At 40.2% G+C, this 22,159-nt stretch overlaps 1 protein-coding gene across 6 annotated transcripts in view; it reads left to right on the forward strand.

Annotated features, from left to right (window-relative positions):
• Positions 1–18,978, forward strand: part of CDK7 (cyclin dependent kinase 7) — a 43,268-nt gene extending 24,290 nt beyond the window's left edge. For all 6 annotated transcript variants that reach the window (XM_009240771.4, XM_024247461.3, XM_054555608.2 and 3 more), the window contains 6 exons: positions 1,016–1,134; positions 3,352–3,451; positions 10,872–10,958; positions 14,560–14,709; positions 18,215–18,362; positions 18,780–18,978. In XM_009240771.4, coding sequence (XP_009239046.2) covers positions 1,016–1,134; positions 3,352–3,451; positions 10,872–10,958; positions 14,560–14,709; positions 18,215–18,362; positions 18,780–18,808 — 633 coding nt within the window. In that variant the 3' untranslated portion in view covers positions 18,809–18,978. The remainder of the gene's footprint in view (positions 1–1,015; positions 1,135–3,351; positions 3,452–10,871; positions 10,959–14,559; positions 14,710–18,214; positions 18,363–18,779) is intronic.
• The last annotated feature ends 3,181 nt before the right edge of the window (positions 18,979–22,159 follow it).

The raw sequence follows: 22,159 nt of genomic DNA on the forward strand, positions 1-22,159 counted from the left end.
TTTGTGTTCCCAGCACTTTGGGAGGCTGAGGCAAGCAGATATCTCGAGCCCAGGAGTTCTAGACCAGCCTGGGCAATATAGTGAAAACTTGTCTCTACAAAAAATACAGAAATTAGCTGGGTGTGGTGGTGCACACCTGTAGTCCCCGCTGCTCAGGAGGCTGCGGTCAGGGGATCACCTGAGCCCAGGAGGTGGAGGTTGCAGTGAGCTGAGCTGAGACCTCACCACTGCACTCTAGTCTGGGTGACAGAGTGAAACCCTGTCTCAAAAAAATAAAAAATAAAAAATAAGTCTTTTGGCTTTAAGTTCAGTATTCTTTGTGCCACAATGTTGTTGTGGGGAAAAAATATAGTAATGGTCTTGGATTAACTCATACAATGCCAAAATACTAGAAAAGTAATGTTTCTTGTAGCTCTAAAATTCAAGGTACAAAATACAGTTTATGAAATAGTGGGAACATTCAGCTTTTAGAACAAAGCTGATAATTTAGCTAGGTAGGTGCTAGCTACCTAGCTTTTTAGATAAGTAGCTAAGAATATATAATTTATAACTAGTAATTCTCATATCATAAGTTTGGAATCCCTCTTAGGTTATTGCTGATGTCTTTTTAGCATAGATTTTGAAGAATGTCATCCTCATTCTTATACATTAACAAATGTATATTATGAAAGTTCATATTTATTATTAAATTAATAGTAGGAACTATTTATTTAGTGCCTACTATGAGCCAGTTATTACACTAGACTATAGAAAATATCAGATTTAATCCTCACAGAAACTCTATGAAGTATGTAAATTATGGCTTAGTGAAATTAAGTTCCTTACCAAGGTTATATATTATATTATAACTAATCCAATTTTGCTTTGATGGGATTTTGTATCAGTGGAAAAAAATTGATTGTTTAGATTTCAGGTGTTACCTTGTTTTTGCTAAGTTTAAAGTTATGCCAACTAAATGTAGCACTACAGTGTTCTCCCCTACCCTGCTTATTTGTTTAAAACTTCCATCATATAGGATCTGAAACCAAACAACTTGTTGCTAGATGAAAATGGAGTTCTAAAACTGGCAGATTTTGGCCTGGCCAAATCTTTTGGGAGCCCCAATAGAGCTTATACACATCAGGTTGTAACCAGGTAAGAATCCCTTAAAGCTACATGTGCAGGAGGTTGATCAGAAATGAGCATCAACTGGCTTCTCTGAACTATCTTGGCAGAGTTAAGGAATCATTGTTGATAGATATCCTCTTAAAAAATACTGCCATTTGGCCAGGCGCGGTGACTCATGCCTGTAATCTCAGCACTTTGGGAGGCCAAGGCAGGCGGATCACGAGATCAGGAGTTTGAGACCAGCCTGGCCAACATGGTGAAACCTTGTCTCTACTAAAAATACAAAAAAATTAGCTGGGCATGGTGGTGCGCGCCTGTAATCCTAGCTCAGGAGGCTGAGGCAGGAGAATTGCTTGAACCCGAGAGGCAGAAGTTGCAGTGAGCTGAGATCACGCCACTGCACTCCAGCCTGGGTGACAGAGAAAGACTCTCTCTCAGGAAAAAAAAAGTACTGCCATTTTTATGTTAGGTGTACTTTACCATGATGAAAAAATACATAGTCCCTTTTCAAACAGAGTCTAACTCAATCCTAAGATATTTACCTTGTAAATGGGAACAATTTATACTTTTACATTTTAGTTAGATAATCTAGAATTTCAGTGGATATTCTTCTACCTAATCATCTGATTTATTGGACCCATGTTTATTATGTTGGTCAGTGCTGATTCTGTGTCCTATGTAAATGAAAATTCTCTAAACAGAGCAATGTTTGATATTTGAATTTTTCATATTGGTAATTATATTTTCCATTTGTATTTTTGATGTGAAAAAACAGAAAATCACATTAAATAGGAATGATAGATTTTATAATTTTTGTCCCAGTGGCATTTTGTTAATTTCCAAGACCGTTTTAAGAATCTGCAAAGATTTTCAAATTCTGTATTTTTTCTTTTTCTTTTTTGAGACAGGATCTCGCTCTGTTGCCCAGGCTGAAGTGCGGTTGTGCAAACAGTACTCACTGCTGCCTTGACCTCCTGGGTTCAAGTGATCCTGCTACCTCACTCAGCCTTCCAAGTATCTGGGGCCACAGGCATGCCCCACCATGGCTGGCTAATTTTTTAAAGTTTTTATAGAGATGGATTTCGCCATGTTGCCCAGGCTGGTCTCAAAGTCCTGCACTCAAGCGATCCTCCCACCTCAGCCTCCAATAGTTCTGGGATTACAGGTGTCAGACATTGTGCCTGGCCCCAAATTCTCTATTTTAAATTATTTTGCCACCTTCTTCCAAATAGATGTCACTGAGTATAAATCACCTAAGCCCTGAGTAAGAAGTAGGGGATGTGAGTAATTGTTTATGTAATTGCTAGAGCTGTTAAGCTCAACATTCAGGAACTCATAGAAACAGGGACCTGTGTACAAGAGCATTGTTAACAGAGCTTTCTTATCTACCAGTTTCTCATATTTTCTATGTCTGTAAATCAAATGCTGCTGGTAAATCAAATTAAGATGAAGACTCTGGGAATTGACAATGGGATTTAGCAGTGTGGACATGACTGATAAGCTTGATAAGAGCAGTTTTGGTGGAATGGTAAGGATGAAAGCCTGATTGAAAAGGTCTTGTGTGTGTGTGTGTGCTGTTTTGTTTTGTTTTTGAGACGGAGTCTGGCACTGTCGCCCAGGCTGGAGTGCAATGGCGCAATCTCTCCTCACTGCAACCTCTGCCTCCCGGGTTCAAGCAATTTTCCTGCCTCAGCCTCCCAAGTAGCTGGGATTACAGGCACCTGCCACCACGCCCAGCTAATTTTTTGTATTTTTAGTAGAGACGGGTTTCACTATGTTGGCCAGGCTGGTCTCAAACTCCTGACCTCATGATCTGCCCGCCTCGGCCTCCCAAAGTGCTGGGATTACAGGCGTGAGCCACCACACCTGGCCTGAAAAGGTTTTAAGAGAGGATGGAAGAAAAGGAATTGGAGACAGTAAGAATAGACAATTCTTTGAACAAAGCAGAGAATGAGGAGGCACCTATTAGGGGAGGTAAGGTCCAGAGATGTTTAAGACTGGAAAAATACTAGTATGTTTGTACATTGTTGGGAAAAGTCTAGTAGAAAACAAAAGACTGATGCTGTAGGAGAAAAAGGGAGAGAACTGCTAGAGTGTTACTTTAAAACTTCATGAAAGAGTATGGTATCTAGTCCTTAAAGTAAGGGATTGGCTTTAAAAACAGACAAGGATTGTTCATCTCTAGAGATAGAAGTGCTATGATAATTTCATGCTAAAATGATACTAATTCTTTTTGTTCTTTAGGTGGTATCGGGCCCCTGAGTTACTATTTGGAGCTAGGATGTATGGTGTAGGTGTGGACATGTGGGCTGTTGGCTGTATATTAGCAGAGTTACTTCTAAGGGTAAGTCTAAATTAATGTACACACTTGAATATTGTTGTTGCAGTTATTTGTTCTTATAGTTTGTATAAGAATTCTTGTCCTAGGCCAGGCATGGTGGCTCACGCCTATAATCCCGGCACTTTGGGAGGCCGAGGCAGGTGGATCACTTGAGGTCAGGAGTTCGAAGTCAGCCCGGCCAACATGGTGAAATCCCATCTCTACTAAAAATAGAAAAATTAGCTGGGTGTGGTGGCGGGTGCCTGTAGTCCTAGCTACTCGGGAGGCTGAGACAGGAGAATCGCTTGAACCTGGGAGGCAGAGGTTGCAATGAGCCAAGATTGTGTCACTGCACTCCAGCCTGGGCAACACGGGCAACAGAGCAAGGCTCCATCTCAAAAAAAAAAGAAAAAAGAATTCTTGTCCTGCCAATGTCCTTACAACAAAAAGCCTACAAATAGTCCAATTTTTAAAAAGCCAAATGCAGCATTTTTTAATGTTAATATGAAATGAGAATATCTTCCATTTAGGACAATAAGAACTTTATTGTAGATAGTTTTATACTTCAGAACATAGAAATTCACTTGTAATATGGCAGTATCTCTATAACAACTAAATACGTTCAGATAAACTTTTGTCCTCCTGAGGGGTTTTTTGTTTGGGGCTGTTTTAAGTACGCTTTAGGAGATGTATAATACCAACCACTGCAGCTACTACTCTGTATAACTTAAACCTTGTGTGAGACCATTATTTTAGTTCTGTTGAAACAGAACAGATACAATGTTACTATAGCATTTCTGTGACTGAGACCATCATCTTACAGTAAAAAAATCCCCTGCTTCCCCTCACCAGAGAAAAAGATGCTGACTTGGAAACTTCTCTTTAGCTATGAAGTTTAGATCTCCAGAAAGACTAGCCCTTATGAATGATGAAGGTAAAGGGATACAGGGGAATCCTTCTGAAGCTAGGAGTTTTTTTCTGTCCATATTCCGACCCCTTCTCTCCCTCTCCTTAAGCCGTATGTATTTAAAGAAATTCAAACCAAGATTGAATAGCTTTTTTATCTCCTTGAACACAGAAAACAACTTCTATACACCAAAGAGGAAAACATTAAACTAAAAATGTTTAGTTTAAGCATAGTGGTGGCTCACGCCTATAGTCCCAGCTACTTGGGAAGCTGAGGTGGGAGGATCACTTGTACTCAGGAGTTTGAGGCAAGCCTGGACAATATAGCAAGACCCCAATCTCTTAAAAAAAAGTAAATTCTGTGCATCATTTTGAGAAACTTACCCAATGGGCATTTGTAGAAGAAACACACACATTCAAACTTGGAAGGCAATATGGGACTCACAGTGTTAACGGGGGGTCCTGTGAATCAGCTGGCATGATAACTCTGCTACTTACCTGAACACAGAGTATACCAGAAATTCACACTGAGAATTTATCAACCACCACAATCCATTCATGGCCAAGAAGAAAACAGAATTCCATAGCCCCTAATGTTATGACTGATCACTCCATTGAGAAAGCAAGTGAAGAGAGACAGCAGTTGAGAGTAGACAGATTAGAGATTGTGGACCTGTTAACAGTCATACTTGGAAATTTATTAGCCATTGGCATTGTTGCTGGAATCATCTTTAAAGTTATAAGGAAAATTACATTCAGACTAAAGAATTGTACTCTTCTGCCATACCTTTTGTCCTATTTTAAGCTGTTCCTGTGCTCAATTGAAAAGGTAGAAATGTTGCCCATATGAATGCTTAGCCAGCGATCATCAGATAGTTATTAAGGCTCTTCAGATAGTAATGAATACTTCCAAAATGAAAGGCAGACTGAAACAAATTAAAAAGAAACTTGGAAAAATTGGAAACAACCAAAGCAGAAGAAAATTCACCACCCCCAGCCCCCTTTTCAAATCTTCAGAGATCTAAGAGATTATACTGCATCTATAGAATAAGCACACCATACTTTTTTAAAAGGGGAACAATCAAATAAGAGATACTTGAACTATTAAAAATAGAAGATAGCCAAAGGCAAACAAAAGCAGTGAAAAGGAATGGGAAAGTAAGCTGCAAAACTCTTTCATTAAGTAAAATCAAAAGATGAAGAGATGGCCAGGCACAGTGGTACACACCTGTGGTCCCAGCTATGTGCGAGGCTGAGGCAGAATCTCTTGAGCCCAGCAGTTCAAGACCAGCCTGGATAACACTGTGAAACCCTGTCTCAATAAAAAGATAGATGGACTATAGTAGAGAAAAGATAAAATTAACAGATTGATCCAGGATTTATTCGGAATGTACCAAGAGAAAACAAAGAAAATGGAGGGTAGGAAATCTCAAAATAGTGAAGCATTGCTAGATGTGAATCATCAGACTAAAAGTGCCATGAAGAGTACAATTATGAGGCTGGGTGCAGTAGCTCATGCCTGTAATCACAGCACTTTGGGATGCCGAGGTGGGCGGATCACCTGAGGTTGGGAGTTTGAAACCAGCCTGGCCAACATGGAGAAACCCTCTCTCTACTAAAAATGCAAAATTAGCTGGGTTTGGTGGCACATGCCTGTCATCCCAGCTACTCGGGAGGCTGAGGCAGGAGAATTGCTTGAACCCGGGAGGTGGAGGTTGCAGTGAGCCGGAGATCACACCATTGCACTCCAGCCTGGGCAACAAATGTGCAACTCCGTCTAAAAAAAAAAAGGCCAGGCGCGGTGGCTCACGCCTGTAATCCCAGCACTTTGGGAGGCTGAGGCAGGCAGATCACGAGGTAAGGAGATCGAGACCATCCTGCTAACACAGTGAAACCCCGTCTCTGTTGAAAATACAAAAAAAATTAGCCAGGCATGGTGGTGGGCGCCTGTAGTTCCAGCTACTCAGGAGGCTGAGGCAGGAGAAATGGCATGAACCTGGGAGGTGGAGCTTGCAGTGAGCCGAGATCGCACCACTGCACTCCAGCCTGGGTGACAGAGTGAGACTCCGTCTCAAAAAATAAAAAAAATAAGAGTACAATTATGAAAATTACAAAGAAAACTTTCAAAAAAAAATTCTAAAGGCTCTGCATAAATACATGAAAAAAAACCTGTACCAAGACACACTGTTGTGAAATTTCAGAATATGAAGGGATAAGAAAAATATTTTATTTCCACAGAGAAGAAAAGCAGCATACATAGAAAAGAAAATAAAGTATTAGGAAAAAGAATGGCATGAGCCTTCTCAACAGCAGCACTGGAATCTGGAAGTGTTCACATTGTGAGGGAATATGATGCTCAACCTAGAATTCTTTGCCTGTTCATATTTTCAGTTAGCTCTGAGGGTAACTACAATTTGTTACATCAGAAATTTACATCTAGGCCAGGCGGGGCAGCTCACTCCTGTAATCCCAGGACGTTGGGAGGCCAAGGCGGGTGGATCACTTGAGCTCAGGAGTTTCAGACCCACTTGGGCAATGTGGTGAAACCCTGTCTCTACCAAAAATATACAAATTAGCCGGGCATGGTATTGAGTGCGTGTTTTCCCAGCTACTCAGGAGGCTGAGGTGTCAGGATCACTGGAACCTGGGAATTTGAAGCTGCAGTGAGGTGAGATCGTGCCACATCACTCCAGCCTGGGTGACAGAGCAAGACACTATCAAAAAAAAAAAAAAAAAAAATCAAGAAATTAGCCAGACATGGTAGTGCATGCCTGTAGTCCCAGCTGCTTGGGAGGCTGAAGTGGGAGGATTGCTTGAGCCTGGTTGTCAAGGCTGCAGTGAGCCACGTTTGTGCCACTGCATTCCAGCCTGGGCAGCAGGCTGGGGTTCACCTTTAATTCGGCTCTGCAGGCGCTTCCGTGCTTTCCACCTGGTGTGTATAGGGCATTTGGGGCCTTTAGAAGGCGCACTTGCGGTCAGCAGGCTGAAGAGGCTGCAGGGGCGAAGGCTGGGGAGCTGAGCTGAGCTGAGCTAGTACAGAGACAGCACAGGAGAAAAACAACCGAAAAACTCACACCGAATTAGAGGAGACAGACCTTGTCTCAAAAAAAAAAGTTTAGGGCTGGGTGCGGTGGCTTATGCCTGTAATCCCAGCACTTTGGGAGGCCGAGGCAGGTGGATCACCTGAGGTCAGGAGTTTGAGACCAGCCTGGCCAACATGGTGAGACCCGGTCTCTACTAAAAATACAAAAATTAGCTGGGCATGGTGGCGGGCGCCTGTAATCCCAGCTACTCAGGAAGCTGAGGTGCTTGAACCCACAAGGCAGAAGTTGCAGAGAGTAAACCAACAGGAAGACATGAGATGCAGGGAACATAAGATTCAACACAGGAAAAAGGCAATTCAAATTCTCATTTAATAGTGAAGGAAAGTTCTGGGAAAGCAGGTATGCATCAGGCCTAGAGAGTAGCTAGTCCAGATTGGAGCAGGTGGGGTGAGGACTTCAGCAGGGGTGGCTTCCAGGGGAAAAAAAAAAAAAGGAACCGATGGATATGATTGGTTTAGTCATATAGAAATTGATATTTAATAACTGGAATATTTAGCTTTTATATAAACCAAGTTGCCAAAGAGCAGGCATTAGGAGTTGGTGGCAGAGGGCTAGGAAATCATTACCTTTAGGAAAACCAAATTGTATAAGAAAGGGAATTAATCTTAATTTTGGCTCTGCACTGAGCAAAAGTTACGTAATTATCAAAAATGAGAGGGAGATGATGGGTCAAAGAACCAATTTTTATTATAAGTCTTTAGTACTATTTAGTGTTTTAACAAGGTTCATGTATTTAATACAAATAAGACATTTTAAATGCACAGCTTAAATCCCAAAGCAGTTCTTTCTTTAGGGAAAAATAGTTTTTTTAGTATGGATATTTTCAAACATGCAAAAGCAAAGACTAGTAAAATGAGCCTCTATCTATACTCATCAACCAGTTTCAATAGTTTCAACATATGATCCATTTTATCAGTACTCTCCCACACTAGATATTTTTGCCACAAATCCCAAACATGTAATTTTATCCATGTTTCTTTAGTATTTTTCTCTATAAGGATTCCTTTTTTTTTTTTTGAGACAGAGTCTTACTTTGTCGCCCAGGCTGGAGTGCGGTGGCGTGATCTCAGCTCATTGCAACCTCTGCCTCCCAGGCTCAAGCGATTCTCGTGCCTCAGCCTCCCAAGTAGCTGGAATTACAGCCGTGCACCATGACACCCGGCTAGTTTTTGTATTTTTTAGTAAAAATGGTTTTGTGATGTTGACCAGCTGGTCTCAAACTCCTAGCCTCAATTGATCCACCCACCTCACCCTCCTAAAGTGCTGGAATTACAGGAGTGAGCCACCACACCTGGCCATCTATAAGGATTCTTTAATCATAACCACGATACCATTGTCATCTGAAAAAAGTGAACATTAATTCCGTAATAAAATCAAGTCTGTATTCAGATTTTCCTACTTTTTCTCATAAATGTCTTTTACATAGGCTTGTTCAAATTGGAGTGTGAAATCCATACATCAGACAGCTTAGTTTCATTTTTACGTCATACAAAAGCACACCAATCCAATTCTTTTTTTTTAAATTTATTTTATTATTATACTTTAAGTTTTAGGGTACATGTGCACAATGTGCAGGTTAGTTACATATGTATACATGTGCCATGCTGGTGTGCTGCACCCATTAACTCGTCATTTAGCATTAGGTATATCTCCTAATGCTATCCCTCCCCGCTCCCCCCACCCCACAACAGTCCCCAGAGTGTGATGTTCTCCTTCCTGTGTCCATGTGTTCTCATTGTTCAGTTCCCACCTATGAGTGAGAACATGCGGTGTTTGGTTTTTTGTCCTTGCGATAGTTTACTGAGAATGATGATTTCCAATTTCATCCATGTCCCTACAAAGGACATGAACACATCATTTTTTATGGCTGCATAGTATTCCGTGGTGTATACGTGCCACATTTTCTTAATCCACTCTATCATTGTTGGACATTTGGGTTGGTTCCAAGTCTTTGCTATTGTGAATAGTGCCGCAGTAAACATACGTGAAAAGCACACCAATTCTTAAAATTTGTTTAAATTACAAACTTGTCCACAATTTGGCCTGCAAAGTGAGGGTACAGGTGCCCTACAAAAAACAAAAGATAATCCTTTTGGATTTAAGAAGAAAATTAGCATGTCTAAAAATAGTTGTAATATTATTTAATATCCTTTTAGGTTTTTTTTTTTTTTTTTTTTTTTAAGATAGATTCTTGTTCTGTTGCCCAAGCTGGAGTGCAGTGGCTCCATCTCTGCTCACTGCAGCCTCCATCTCCCAGTTCAAGTGATTCTCCTGCCTCAGCCTTCTGAGGAGCTGGGACTACAGGCGTGCACCACTACACCTGGCTAATTTTTGTATGTTTGGTAGAGACAGGGTTTCAGCATGTTGGCCAGAGTGGTCTTGAACTCCTGACCCATCTAGAGTAAGTTAGGTGCTCTTTCGATGTGGTCTAGGATCTTGTACTTACTCAACACACCGAATTGTAAATGCTTGTTTATGTGTATCAGTACTGCTTACCACCTCCACCTAAGGGGAGGGCAGGGAATGTCTCCTTTTCCTCTTTGAATTCCTGAGGCTTAGCATAGTGCCTGTTATATGGAGAGTGTTTATTAAAATTTGGAGTGAATAAAATGGATAGTAAAGGTGCTGTTTTGTTGGTTAGCAGTGGTAGGATCTAATAACATACCCAATACACTTCGTACTAAATTTTCAATATTTGTTGCAGAGTTTTTAAGTTTTTCTTATTAAATTTATAGTATTTGTCTAATAGGTATCAAAAACCACCTTGAAGGCCAGGCGTGGTGGCTGACGCCTGTAATCCCAGCACTTTGGGAGGCCAAGGCGGGCAAATCACAAGGTCAGGAGATCGAGACCATCCTGGCTAACACGGTGAAACCCCATCTCTACTAAAAATACAAAAAAAAAAAAAAAAAAAATTAGCCAGGCGTGGTGGCAGGCGCCTGTAGTCCCAGCTACTCTGGAGGCTGAGGCAGGAGAATGACCTGAACCCAGGAGGTGGAGCTTGCACTCCTGCACTCCAGCCTGGGCAACAGAACGAGACTCTGTCTCAAAAAAAAAAAAAAAAAAAAAAGAAAAGAAAACCCACCTCGAAGGCTGGCGTGGTGGCTCACGCCTGTAATCCCAGCACTTTGGGAGGCCGAAGTGGGCAGATCACTTGAGGTCAGGACTTTGAGACCAGCCTGGCCAACATGGCAAAACCCCATCTCTACTAAAAATACAAAAATTAGCCAAGCATGGTGGCATGCCCCTGCAGTCCCAGCTACTCGGGAGGCTGAGGCAGGAGAATCGCTTGAAATGAGGAGGAAGTTGCAGTGAGCCAGGATTGCATCACTCACTGCAGCCTGGGTGACAGAGCGAGACTCTGTCTCTCTAAAAAAAGAAAAAAATTAAAAAAAAACCCCACCTTGAAAAGTCTCCCTCTTACTTTCTTTCAGGTTCCTTTTTTGCCAGGAGATTCAGACCTTGATCAGCTAACAAGAATATTTGAAACTTTGGGCACACCAACTGAGGAACAGTGGCCAGTAAGCCTTTATGCATTTTCTTTGAAATGTAATTAGGACTCTGTAAAGTTCTTAAACTGTCATATACTTTATATAGTGCTGTCACGTGAATATTAAAGACATTCATTATAATATGTACTCAGAACACTTTAAATGATAAAGTATATAAAGTAAGAAGTTACAATTGTGATATACCATCCAACCTCTTGTATACATGTAGTCCTTTCCCCCCACCCCAATAATCCCAACCTCAGGGTAATCACTATTAACAATTGATTGTAAAGTCATGTTAGGAGTTTATACGCACACTACGACATAAAAGGGTTGCACATTCTTTCACTCCTTGACAAAAATGGGTTCATGTCGTATATATACACGGTGTGAACCCATTATATATATAAAACCCATTACACACACATGCACACATGTAGGTGTACATATATGTATATATGTTTCTCTTAGATTTTTAAAAAATTTATTATTTTTTTTTTTAAATAGAGATGGGGTTTCACCATGATGCCCAGGCTGGTCTCAAACTCCTAGTCTCAAGCAGTTCTGCCTTGGCCTCCCAAAGTGCTGGCATTACAGGCATGAGCCAGTGCACTTGGCTAACGTGATTTTCTAAATAGTAATTGCTTACTGATGTTTCTCTTCGATTTTTTAAAAATTAAACTTCTTGGCGGGTGGGATGGCTCATGCCTGTAATCCCAGCACTTTGGGAGGCTGAGGCGGGCAGATCATTTGAGGCCAGGAGTTTGAGACCAGCCTGGGCTACAGAGTGAGACTCTGTCTCCAAAAAAAAAAAAAAAAAATTAAACTTCTTATTTTAAGAATATTATTCACGTGCAATTGTGAATATATAATTCACAATTATATATTGTGGCTGGGCACAATGGCTCACACCTGTAATCCCAGCACTTTGGGAGACTGAGGTAAATGGGTTACTTGAGCCCAGGAGTTTAAGACCAGTCTGGGCAACATAGTGAGACTTCGTGTCTATAAAAAACAAAAATTAAAAAAAAATTAGCCAGGCATGGTGGTGTACGTATTATGGTCCCAGCTACTCAGGAGGCTGAGGTAGGAGGATTGCTTGAGCCCAGGAAGTCAAGGCTGCAGTGAGCTGTGATTGCGCCACTGCGCTTTACCAGCATGAGTAACGGAGTGAGTCCCTGTCTCAAAACGATAATAGTAATACTACAGACATATTTCATGGACCCTTTACCTAGCTTTTACAAGATGGGAGCATTTTATAAAATCAGTACAGTATCACACCAGGATGCTACAGTCAAGATACAGAATATCACCACAAGAATCTCTCATGGTATTCTTTTATAGCTATGCTTACTTTCCTTCTACCCACTCCTTAACTCTTGGCAATCACTAATTTGTTCTCCAGCTCTGTAATTTTGTCATTTCAAGAATGTTATGTAAATGGATAAATGTAATCACACAATATATAACTTTGTGGGATAAACTTTTTCATATCCATCATAAATGGAAGTTCATTCAGGTCATTGCATGTTAATAATTCATTCTCTCTTTTGTTAACTGCTGAGTATTGTGTGGATTTATTTCAGTTACTTCAACCATTCACCCATTGAAGGACATCTGTATTTGTGTTGTTTCCAATGTGGGGCTATTACCAATAAAACTGCTCTAAACATTTATGTACAGTTTTTTATATAAGAATATATTTTTATTTCTCTGGGATAAATGCCCAGGAGTTCAGTTCTTGAGTCATAGGGTAGTTACATATTAATTTTTAAATAACCTACAAAACTCCAGAGCAGCTATACTGTTTTACATTCTCATCAGCAGTAAATGAATGCTCCAGTTTCTTGGAATCCTCTCCAGCATTTGGTGTTGTCACTTTTTAATTTTAGGCATTCTAATGAGTGTGTCATGATAGCTCATTTTGATTTTAATTTTCACTGCCCTAATGGTTAATGGTGTTGAATATCTTTTCTTGTGCTTATTTGCCATCTTTAGTTAAATGTCTCTTCCCCATTTTCTGATTGGATTCTTTGATTTCTGACTGTTGAGTATTGAGAGCTCTTCATATATTCTAGATAGTAGTCCAAAAAGTATATGTAGTTTGCAGATGTTTTCCCTCGTGCTGCCTTTTCATCCTCTGCAAAATTGTAATCAGGTTTGTCACTTTTTCTTTAATTGATCATCCTTTTGTTGTCAAGTCAAAGAGCTCTTTTGCCCAGCCCAAAGATTTTTTGACAATTTTTTTTTCTTTTTTTTTTTTTTTCCAAGACAAGATCTGGCTCTGTTGCCCAGGCTGGAGTGCAGTGGTGTGATCTCAGCTCACAGCAACTTCCACTTCCCGGGCTCAAGCCATCCTCCCACCTCAGCCTCTTGAGTAGCTGGGGCTGTAGGCGTGCACCACCACGCCCAGCTAGTTTTTGTGTTTTTTGTAGAGACAGGGTTTCTGCATGTTTCCCAGGCTGGTCTGAAACTCATGAGCTCAAATGATTTGCCCGCCTTGGCCTCCCAAAGTGCTGGGATTACAGGCATGAGCCACTATGCCCTTGGCTGTGACGATTTTTTTTGTATTTTTTTCTACAAGTTTTGTAGTTTTACACTTAAGTCCAAGATCTGTTTAGAGTTTACCTTTATATGATGTGTGAGACCTAGGGCAAGGTTCAATTTTGTTTTTGCTTTTTTCTTTGAGATGGTCTCACTCTGTTCCCCAGGTTGGAGTGGGGTCTCACTTTCTTGTCCAGGCTGGTCTCGAACTCCTGAGCTCAAGTGACCCTCCTGCCTCAATCTCCCAAAGTGCTGGGATTACAAGCGTGAGCCACCACACCCAGCCAAGTTCAGATTTTTGCACATGTATGTCGAAGTGCTCCAGCAGTATTTGTTGAAATGACTGTCTCTTCATTGATTTAGTTTTTCACTTTTTTCAAAAATCCTTTTGGCAGATTTGTGTGGATTTCTAAGTCCTTTATTGAGTTCCATTGATTTATGTATCTCTCTCTCTGCCAATACAACACAGTCTTAATCAAAGTAGCTATACGTTAAATCTTGAAATCAGGTAAAATGAGTCCTCCCACTTTATTGTTCTTTTTAAAAATCATTTTAGCTACTGTAGTCCTTTGCCTTTCCATATAAATTGTAGAATAATTGGTCCTATATCTAAGATAATTTTGCTAGGATTTTGATAAAAATTACATTAAACTTGCAAATCAATTTGAGGATAATTAACATCCTTCCTCTGTTGAATATTCCAATATGTGAACATGGTATGTTTCACCATTTATTGAGATCTTTTGATGATTTTCATCAGCATTGTATAGCTTATAGTATATTACCCTATACCTGTTTTGTTACATTTTTCACCTGTTTCATTTTTCTTTTTGGGGTGATTATAAATACTACTGTGTTTTTAATTTTGATGTCCACATATTCATTGCTAGTGTACAAAATTACAGTTGATTTTTAAATTTTCAATTTATATCCTTTTCAGCCTTGTCTTACTATTAGTTCTAGGACTTTTTAGTAGATTTCTTGGAATTTTCTGTATAAACCATCATATCACCTGAAAATGATTTATTTCATTTGCAATCTGTATGCCTTTAATCCTTAAGTTTGAATTATAAAATTATTTTTACAGGACATGTGTAGTCTTCCAGATTATGTGACATTTAAGAGTTTCCCTGGAATCCCGTTGCATCACATCTTCAGTGCAGCCGGAGACGACTTACTAGATCTCATACAAGGCTTATTCTTATTTAATCCATGTGCTCGAATTACGGCCACACAGGTATTTTAGTGTATCTTTTTTATACTAGGAAATATAAAAATAATCTTAACTGTAGCATTGATAAAAATAGAATTTCATAAAATTAACGTTTTTTAAATACTGGAAAGATGTGTTTTTGTTTTAAGAAATAACAAACTTTGTATCTTTTCCCCAAACTACAAACACTATTAAGACTGAGATTGAATTATATGCACACAGAGATACCGGAGAGTTTACACTTATTAAACTTGCTTAGGGACATTTAAATACATGTCTATTTCATATATTTGGCTTGTAAATACTTAGAAAGAAAAAGAAAACCAAGGCTTTTTATTTGTTAAGAAACTGGTATATTTCAGTTGAGCTCTTACAAATTCATTTAAATCTTGTAGCAAGCCTAATGCTGAGTAGTTTGTTCAGCTTATTTTTTCTTCCCTGTATAATGCAATCCAGGTATGCATGCTGGTCATTTTCACATTCAGAACATGGTAATGGGGAGGAAATGGTATAGTCAGATATAATTGTATGCTTACAAAAGCTTGAAAAATATTTGAAATAAAAACTGAAACTAACTGCTGTTTAAAGGAAATAATAAACTCATGAAAAATTTGGAAGACCTTAGAATAACTTAGGGCAGAGCAGTGTACAACACAGTGCAGTGATTTTACCTCATGAAGGGAGAGACTAATGAAAGTGAGATCACAGGTCTTTATGGAAACATATTAATGTACAGTAATATTAAGCATACAAAATAGATTTTTTTCTCTTTAGGTTTGTTCCAGGCTACAAAATCATTGTTTAATGCATTTGCTTGTATAAGCCTTCTCTTTTTAGCAATATGTGCTATGTGAATATAAATGGAGATGAATGGATGGATGGATGGATAGATAGATATAGATGGATAGGTAGGTAGGTATATGCTGGGTATTTACCATTAGAATTATTCTTCTAATTTCTTTTTTAAAAACTTTTCTTTATTATTTAATGTCCATGTGTACACATACTCTTTTAATTTCAAACAAGTAATTTGTTGCCTTTTCACTCATACTTCTATGTATATTATTTTCATCATAATAAACTTGAGACCACATTTAATTATCTAGAAAGTTGTTTTCATTGGTAGTATAGTTTGACACTTAACAGAAAAATACTAGTTGTTGTATTTGGGTTGTATTTTAATAGAATGAAGTTTTTAAAGTGAGTTTTGTTTCATGGATGTCTTTATTAAAGTTAGAATGAGGTATTTTCTTAGATCTTTAGCCCAGAATTAGCCTAATTTGCATATAGAACTGCTGTGATTTAGAAGTAATGCTTTAAAAATGCAGCTGTAGGCTGGTGCATCGGCTCACACCTGTAATCCCAGCACTTTGGGAGGTGAAGGAGCAAGGATAGCTTGAGCCCAGGAGTTGGAGCCCAGCCTGGGCAACACGACAAACATCATCTCTACAAAGAATAAATAAATAAATAATGAAAATGCAACTGTTGAAGTAAGGAATCTCTAAATTACTGCAAATAATATTGGGAGTGGTGAGGAATGCTTGCAAAGTTTATATGGGCTTCATCTTTCTTAAAGGATTATCCTAAAGGAAGTATTTATTTATTTATTTTTGAGACGAAGTCTTGCTCTGTCACCCAGGCTGGAGTGCAGTGGCACGATCTTGACTCACTGCAACCTCTACCTCCCAGGTTCAAGCGAGATTCTCCTGTCTCAGCCTCCCTAGTAGCTGGGATTACAGGTGCACACCACCATGCCTGGCTAATTTTTGGATTTTTAGTAGAGACAGGGTTTCACCATGTTGTCGAGGCTGATCTTGAACTCCTGACCTCGGGTGATCCATCTGCCTTGGCCTCCCAAAGTGCTGGGATTACAGGCATGAGCCACCCCGCCCTGCCAGAAGTATTTTTAAATCATTGTAGCCACTGGACAGCACTATGCTGCTGATGTAAATAGACAAGAATGTGAATCCGGGAGGTGGAGGTTGCAGTGAGCCAAGATTGTGCCACTGCACTCCAGCTTGGGCAACAGGGTGAGACTCTGTATCCAAAAAAAAAAAAAAAAAAATAGACAACCATGACTTGACAAACTTGTCATTTAGGATATAATTATTTTTATCAGAATTGTGGACCCAAGTCAAGAAAATGTCGTATTATATCTACAGCACTATAGTAGGGGGAAAAAAAGAGAAAATGTATTATAGAACATTGGCCTGGTAATTAATAGAAATAATCTTGGAGAAGCCCTTCCAAGTAAAATTTCTGTCCATTTGCAATGGATTGTTGAATTAGAAACCATTGGTTCCAACCTACTGTATTTTTTAAAAAGCCTTATTTTTTAATAATTTATATTTTACATGACTTGGAATTTGAATATATATGGATAGTGTAGCCAACTTGTAAGTTCTTTTTAAGTTTCTCTCTTTGCATTTTGAACTGTAGAGCTCAATATGTAGAGAATGGAAATGTACAATATTTCACTAAGGATAGCTCATAATTAGTATAGGTTGAGCATCCTTAATCCAAATATCTGAAATCTGAAATGCCCCAAAATCCAAAGCTTTTTGAATGCTGACATGATGCCACAAGTGGAAAATTCTACACATAAGGACATTAACACAAACTTTGTTTTATGTACAAAATTAAAAATTTTGTCAAATTAAAAATATTTTATAAAATTACCTTCAGCCGGGCACGGTGACTTAGGCCTGTAATCCCAGCTCTTAGGGAGGCGGAGGCGGGAGGATAGCTTGAGCCCAGGAGTTCAAGACAAGCCTGGGCAATATAGCAAGACCCCATTCTCCACAAAAAATAAGTGTAAAATTACCTTCAGTTTATATGTATAAGCTGTATATGAAACATAAATTTCATTTTTAATCTTGGCTTCCATCCCCAAGGTACGTCATGTATATGCAAATATTCTACAGTCCAAAATCTGAAGCACTTCTGGTCCCAAGCATTTTAGATAAGAGATATTCAGCCTGTATAGGCTATTTAATTATGGAAAAATTAGAAGGGAGTCTCTTTTTCTTTTTTTGATATGGAGCCTCGCTCTGTTGCCCAGGCTGGAGTGCAGTGGTGCGATCTCGGCTCACTGCAACCTCTGCCTCTGGGTTCAAGCGATTCTCCTACCTCAGCCTCCCGAGTAGTGGGGACTACAGACGTGCACCACCACGCCCGGCTTATTTTTGTATTTTTAGTAGAGATGGGGTTTTGCCATGTTGGCCAAGCTGATCTCGAACTTCTGACCTCATGTGATCCACCCGCCTCAGCCTCCCAAGGTGCTGGGATTACAGGCATGAGCCACTGTGCCCGGCCAGTCTTTTAATGGAATTATCAGCCAATCTTAGGATCCTAGGTGTTTATTTGTAGTAATTTCCATTTGCAAATACTTGACATTAATTTTGTTTTGTTGGGAATGAGGGCATTCACATAGTAGTTTTAATGCTCCCTATAATCTTGAAGGTAAGATTTTCCTTAACACATTTCAGATACTCACCTACCTTACTTTTGGTATCTTTTCTTTTAAAAGGCACTGAAAATGAAGTATTTCAGTAATCGGCCAGGGCCAACACCTGGATGTCAGCTGCCAAGACCAAACTGTCCAGTGGAAACCTTAAAGGAGCAATCAAATCCAGCTTTGGCAACAAAAAGGAAAAGAACAGAGACCTTAGAACAAGGTAAGATTCCCACTTCTATAAGAAATTAAATGAATTTAGAAAACTCCAAATAGCTCATGTATGGCTAGCAACTGAACAACAGCAAAGAAATGTAGCTTGCTAGCTATTTAATTTTTATAAATGTAATTGTATAAAGTAGAGAGACTGTGCTGTTTTAGGTATGTTTACTTTCATTGTGAATACTTCAGCAACTTTTGTGTATACCTCAGAATTATGGGAACTATGTATGTGTACCTTGTTCCCTTCATAAATTCCTTCTGTAAACTGCATGCTAAATGTTTAACAAGTGCTACTGGAAAAATGTGTCAGTGAAATAATGTAGTTGGAATACAGTGACTGGTTAAAATTGCTATGAGAATGTCAACTTTGTTAAATGTGAACAACTTCTTTTTTTTTCTTGTTCTTTTTGTTTCCTAGGAGGATTGCCCAAGAAACTAATTTTTTAAAGAGAACACTGGACAACATTTTACTACTGAGGGAAATAGCCAAAAAGGCAAATAATGGAAAAATAGTAAACATTAAGTAAATGCTGTAGAAGTGAGTTTGTAAATATTCTACACATGTAAAATATGTAAAACTATGGGTTATTTTTATTAAATGTATTTTAAAATAAAAATTTAATTCTGGTTTTTCTGATTAGAGTGCAAAAGTGAGAAAAGTTCAATTCTCTTGAAATGTAGAATTGAAAATGCATTAGGGAAAACTTAATAAAAATTATTACCAGTTATTTGGAAGATCTGACCCATATAGTATCACAAATCTGTAGTAGCATGGGTAGTGTTTAAAAATAAAAATGTTGGCCGGGCGTGGTGGCTCACGCCTGTAATCCCAGCACTTTGGGAGGCCGAGGCAGGCGGATCACAGGTCAGGAGATCGAGACCATCCTGGCTAATACGGTGAAACCCCGTCTCTACTAAAAATACAAAAAAAATTAGCCGGGTGTGGTGGCGGGCGCCTGTAGTCCCAGCTACTCGGGAGGCTGAGGCAGGAGAATGGTGAGAACCCGGGAAGCAGAGCTTGCAGTGAGCCAAGATGGCGCCACTGGGTGACAGGGCGAGACACTGTCTCAAAAAAAAAAAAAAAAAAAGTAGTAGTGGTGTAGTAAATACTACCTAAACTTAATATACGGAATGTACTAAAAAAAGAAAACATTACAGATAAAATTGAGATTCCCCCTAGCCTTTTTTCTGAGGCGGGGGATCAAAGTCTCACTCTGTCATTCAGGTTGGAGTGCAGTGGCGCAATCCCAGCTCACTGCAAACTCTGCCTCCCAGGTTCCAGCGATTCACTTGCTTCAGCCTCCCGGGCAGTTGGGATTATGGGCACGCACCACTACACCTGCCTAATTTTTTAAAATATTTTTAGTAGAGACGGGATTTCACCATGTTGGCCAGGCTGGCCTCTAATTCCTGACCTGAAGTGATCTGCCCACCTCAGCTTCCCAAAGTGCTAGGATTACAAGCATGAGCCACTGCACCTGGCCAGAGGTTCCCTCTTAATAATTCACTTTATTTTATTTTATTTTTTTTTTTTTGAGACGGAGTTTCGCTTTGTCACCCAGGCTGGAGTGCAGTGGTGCGATCTTGGCTCACTGTAACCTCCGCCTCCTGGATTCAAGCAGTTCTGCCTCAGCCTCCCAAGTAGCTGGGATTACAGGCATGTGCAACCACGCCTAGCTAATTTTTTTTTTTTTTTTTTGTATTTTTCGTAGAGATGGGGTTTCACCATATTGGCCAGCCTGGTCTCGAACTCCTGACCTTGTGATCCACCCGCCTTGACTTCCCAAAGTGCTGGGATTACAGGTGTGAGCCACCATGCCCAGCCAATACTTCACTTTATTTCTATTTTTTTCCTTTTCACTTTCCCCAGAGGGAAATGACTCTATGAAATTGGTGTGTATCTTTCCATGATTTTATGCTAGTATTCTGTAAGAATGCATGTAGTGAGATACATAACAATGTACAGCATTGTTTTGGGTCTCAAAATTGTATATAAATTGTTAGAATCTCTCTCTCCTTTTTTTTTTGTGTGTGTGTGTGAGATAGTCTCTGTTGCCCAGGTTGGAGTGTAGTAGTGCAATCATGGCTCACTGCAGCCTCGAACTCCTGGGCTCAAGCCATCCTTCCACCTCAGCGTCCCCAGTAGCTGGGACTACAGGTGCACACCACCATGCCTGGTTAATTTTTTTTTTTTTTATGAGACAAGAGTCTTGCTCTGTTGCCCAGGTTGGAGTGCAGTGGTGCAATCTCAGCTCACTGCAACCTCTGCATCCTGGGGTTCAAGTGATCCTCCCACCTTAGCCTCCCAAGTAGCTGGGATTACAAATATGTACCACCATGCCCAGCTAATTAAAGTAACACAAATGTATTAGCTCACGGTTCTGTAGGCCATATATCTGGCTCAGCTGTGTTTTCTGCTTAGGGTCTCACAAGGCCAAAATCAAGGCGTTAGACTAGTTTTATTTGGAGGCCCCTGGAAAGAATCTGTTACCAAGCTCATGCAGGTTTTTTTTTTTTTTTTTTGAGATGGAGTCTTGCTCTGTCACCCAGGCTGGAGTGCAGTGGCACGATCTCGGCTCACTGCAACCTCCGCCCACCGGGTTCACCCATTCTCCTGCCTCAGCCTCCCGAGTAGGTGGGACTACAGGTGCCCACCACCACGCCCGGCTAATTTTTTGTATTTTTAGTAGATAGATACAGGGTTTCACTGTGTTAGCCAGGATGGTCTCGATCTCCTGACCTCGTGATCCGCCCGCCTCGGCCTCCCAAAGTGCTGGGATTACAGGTGTGAGCCACCACGCCCGGCCGCTCATGCAGTTCTTATAGTTGCAATTCTTGTGCTCCATTGCCATTTCCCTTTTGACTGTTAGCCCAGGGCCTCCCTCAGCTTCTTAAGGAAACTTCCATGCCTTTGTCTTGTGGCAGTCACCACAGGACAGCAGCAGTGCATCAAACCCACTTGTGCTTCAAATCTGTCTGATTTCCTCATCTCTGTGTGTGTGTGTGTGTGTGTGTGTGTGTGTGTGTAGACAGGGAGCTGCCAAGGGAGAAGCAGCCAAGCAGCTAAGAGTTCAGGAGATAATAGTGCCAAAGGCATCTGAGGACACTCATAAAATGTGTCTTAACACGTGAGGCAGGATAGGAGTGTATTATTCTGTTCTCACACTGCTATAAAGATACTACCCAAGACTGAGTAATTTTATAAAGGAAAGAGGTTTGATTGACTCACAGCTCCACATGGCTGGGGAGGCCTCAGGAAACCTACAACCCTGGCAGAAGGGGAAGCAGGCATGTTTTACATGGCAGCAGGAGAGACTGCCATGTATGAAACCATCGGATCTCGTGAGAATTCACAATCATGAGAACAGCATGGGGGATACCACCCCCATGATCCAGTCACCTACTACCAAGTCCCTCTTTCAACATGGGGGAATTATGGGGATTACAATTCAAAATAAGACTTGGGTGGGGACACAGCCAAACCATATCAGGTAGTCAAGGAAATGACCATGTTCTCATGACCATACAGCCAACACAATAAACCTCAGCATTCACATTGTAATTGAGCTCATTTAAGCAAAGCTATCTTCAGTAGGGACTTTCCCTTCTAGAGAGCATGCACATTTTGATTTTACCTGTCCTCAAACTGATCCTTTGCACATTATAATAATAATAAACACAACTCTAGGTGGAAATTTAAGATGCTATTGAGACATGTGATGCATGAACAAGCATTAACAGCTACTGCACCTGTGCAGAGGACCACCCAGGACATGATTACTAGCAACACCTCACCTC

Source organism: Pongo abelii, chromosome 4, assembly GCF_028885655.2.
Source record: "Pongo abelii isolate AG06213 chromosome 4, NHGRI_mPonAbe1-v2.0_pri, whole genome shotgun sequence".
NCBI classification, from domain to species: domain Eukaryota; kingdom Metazoa; phylum Chordata; class Mammalia; order Primates; family Hominidae; genus Pongo; species Pongo abelii.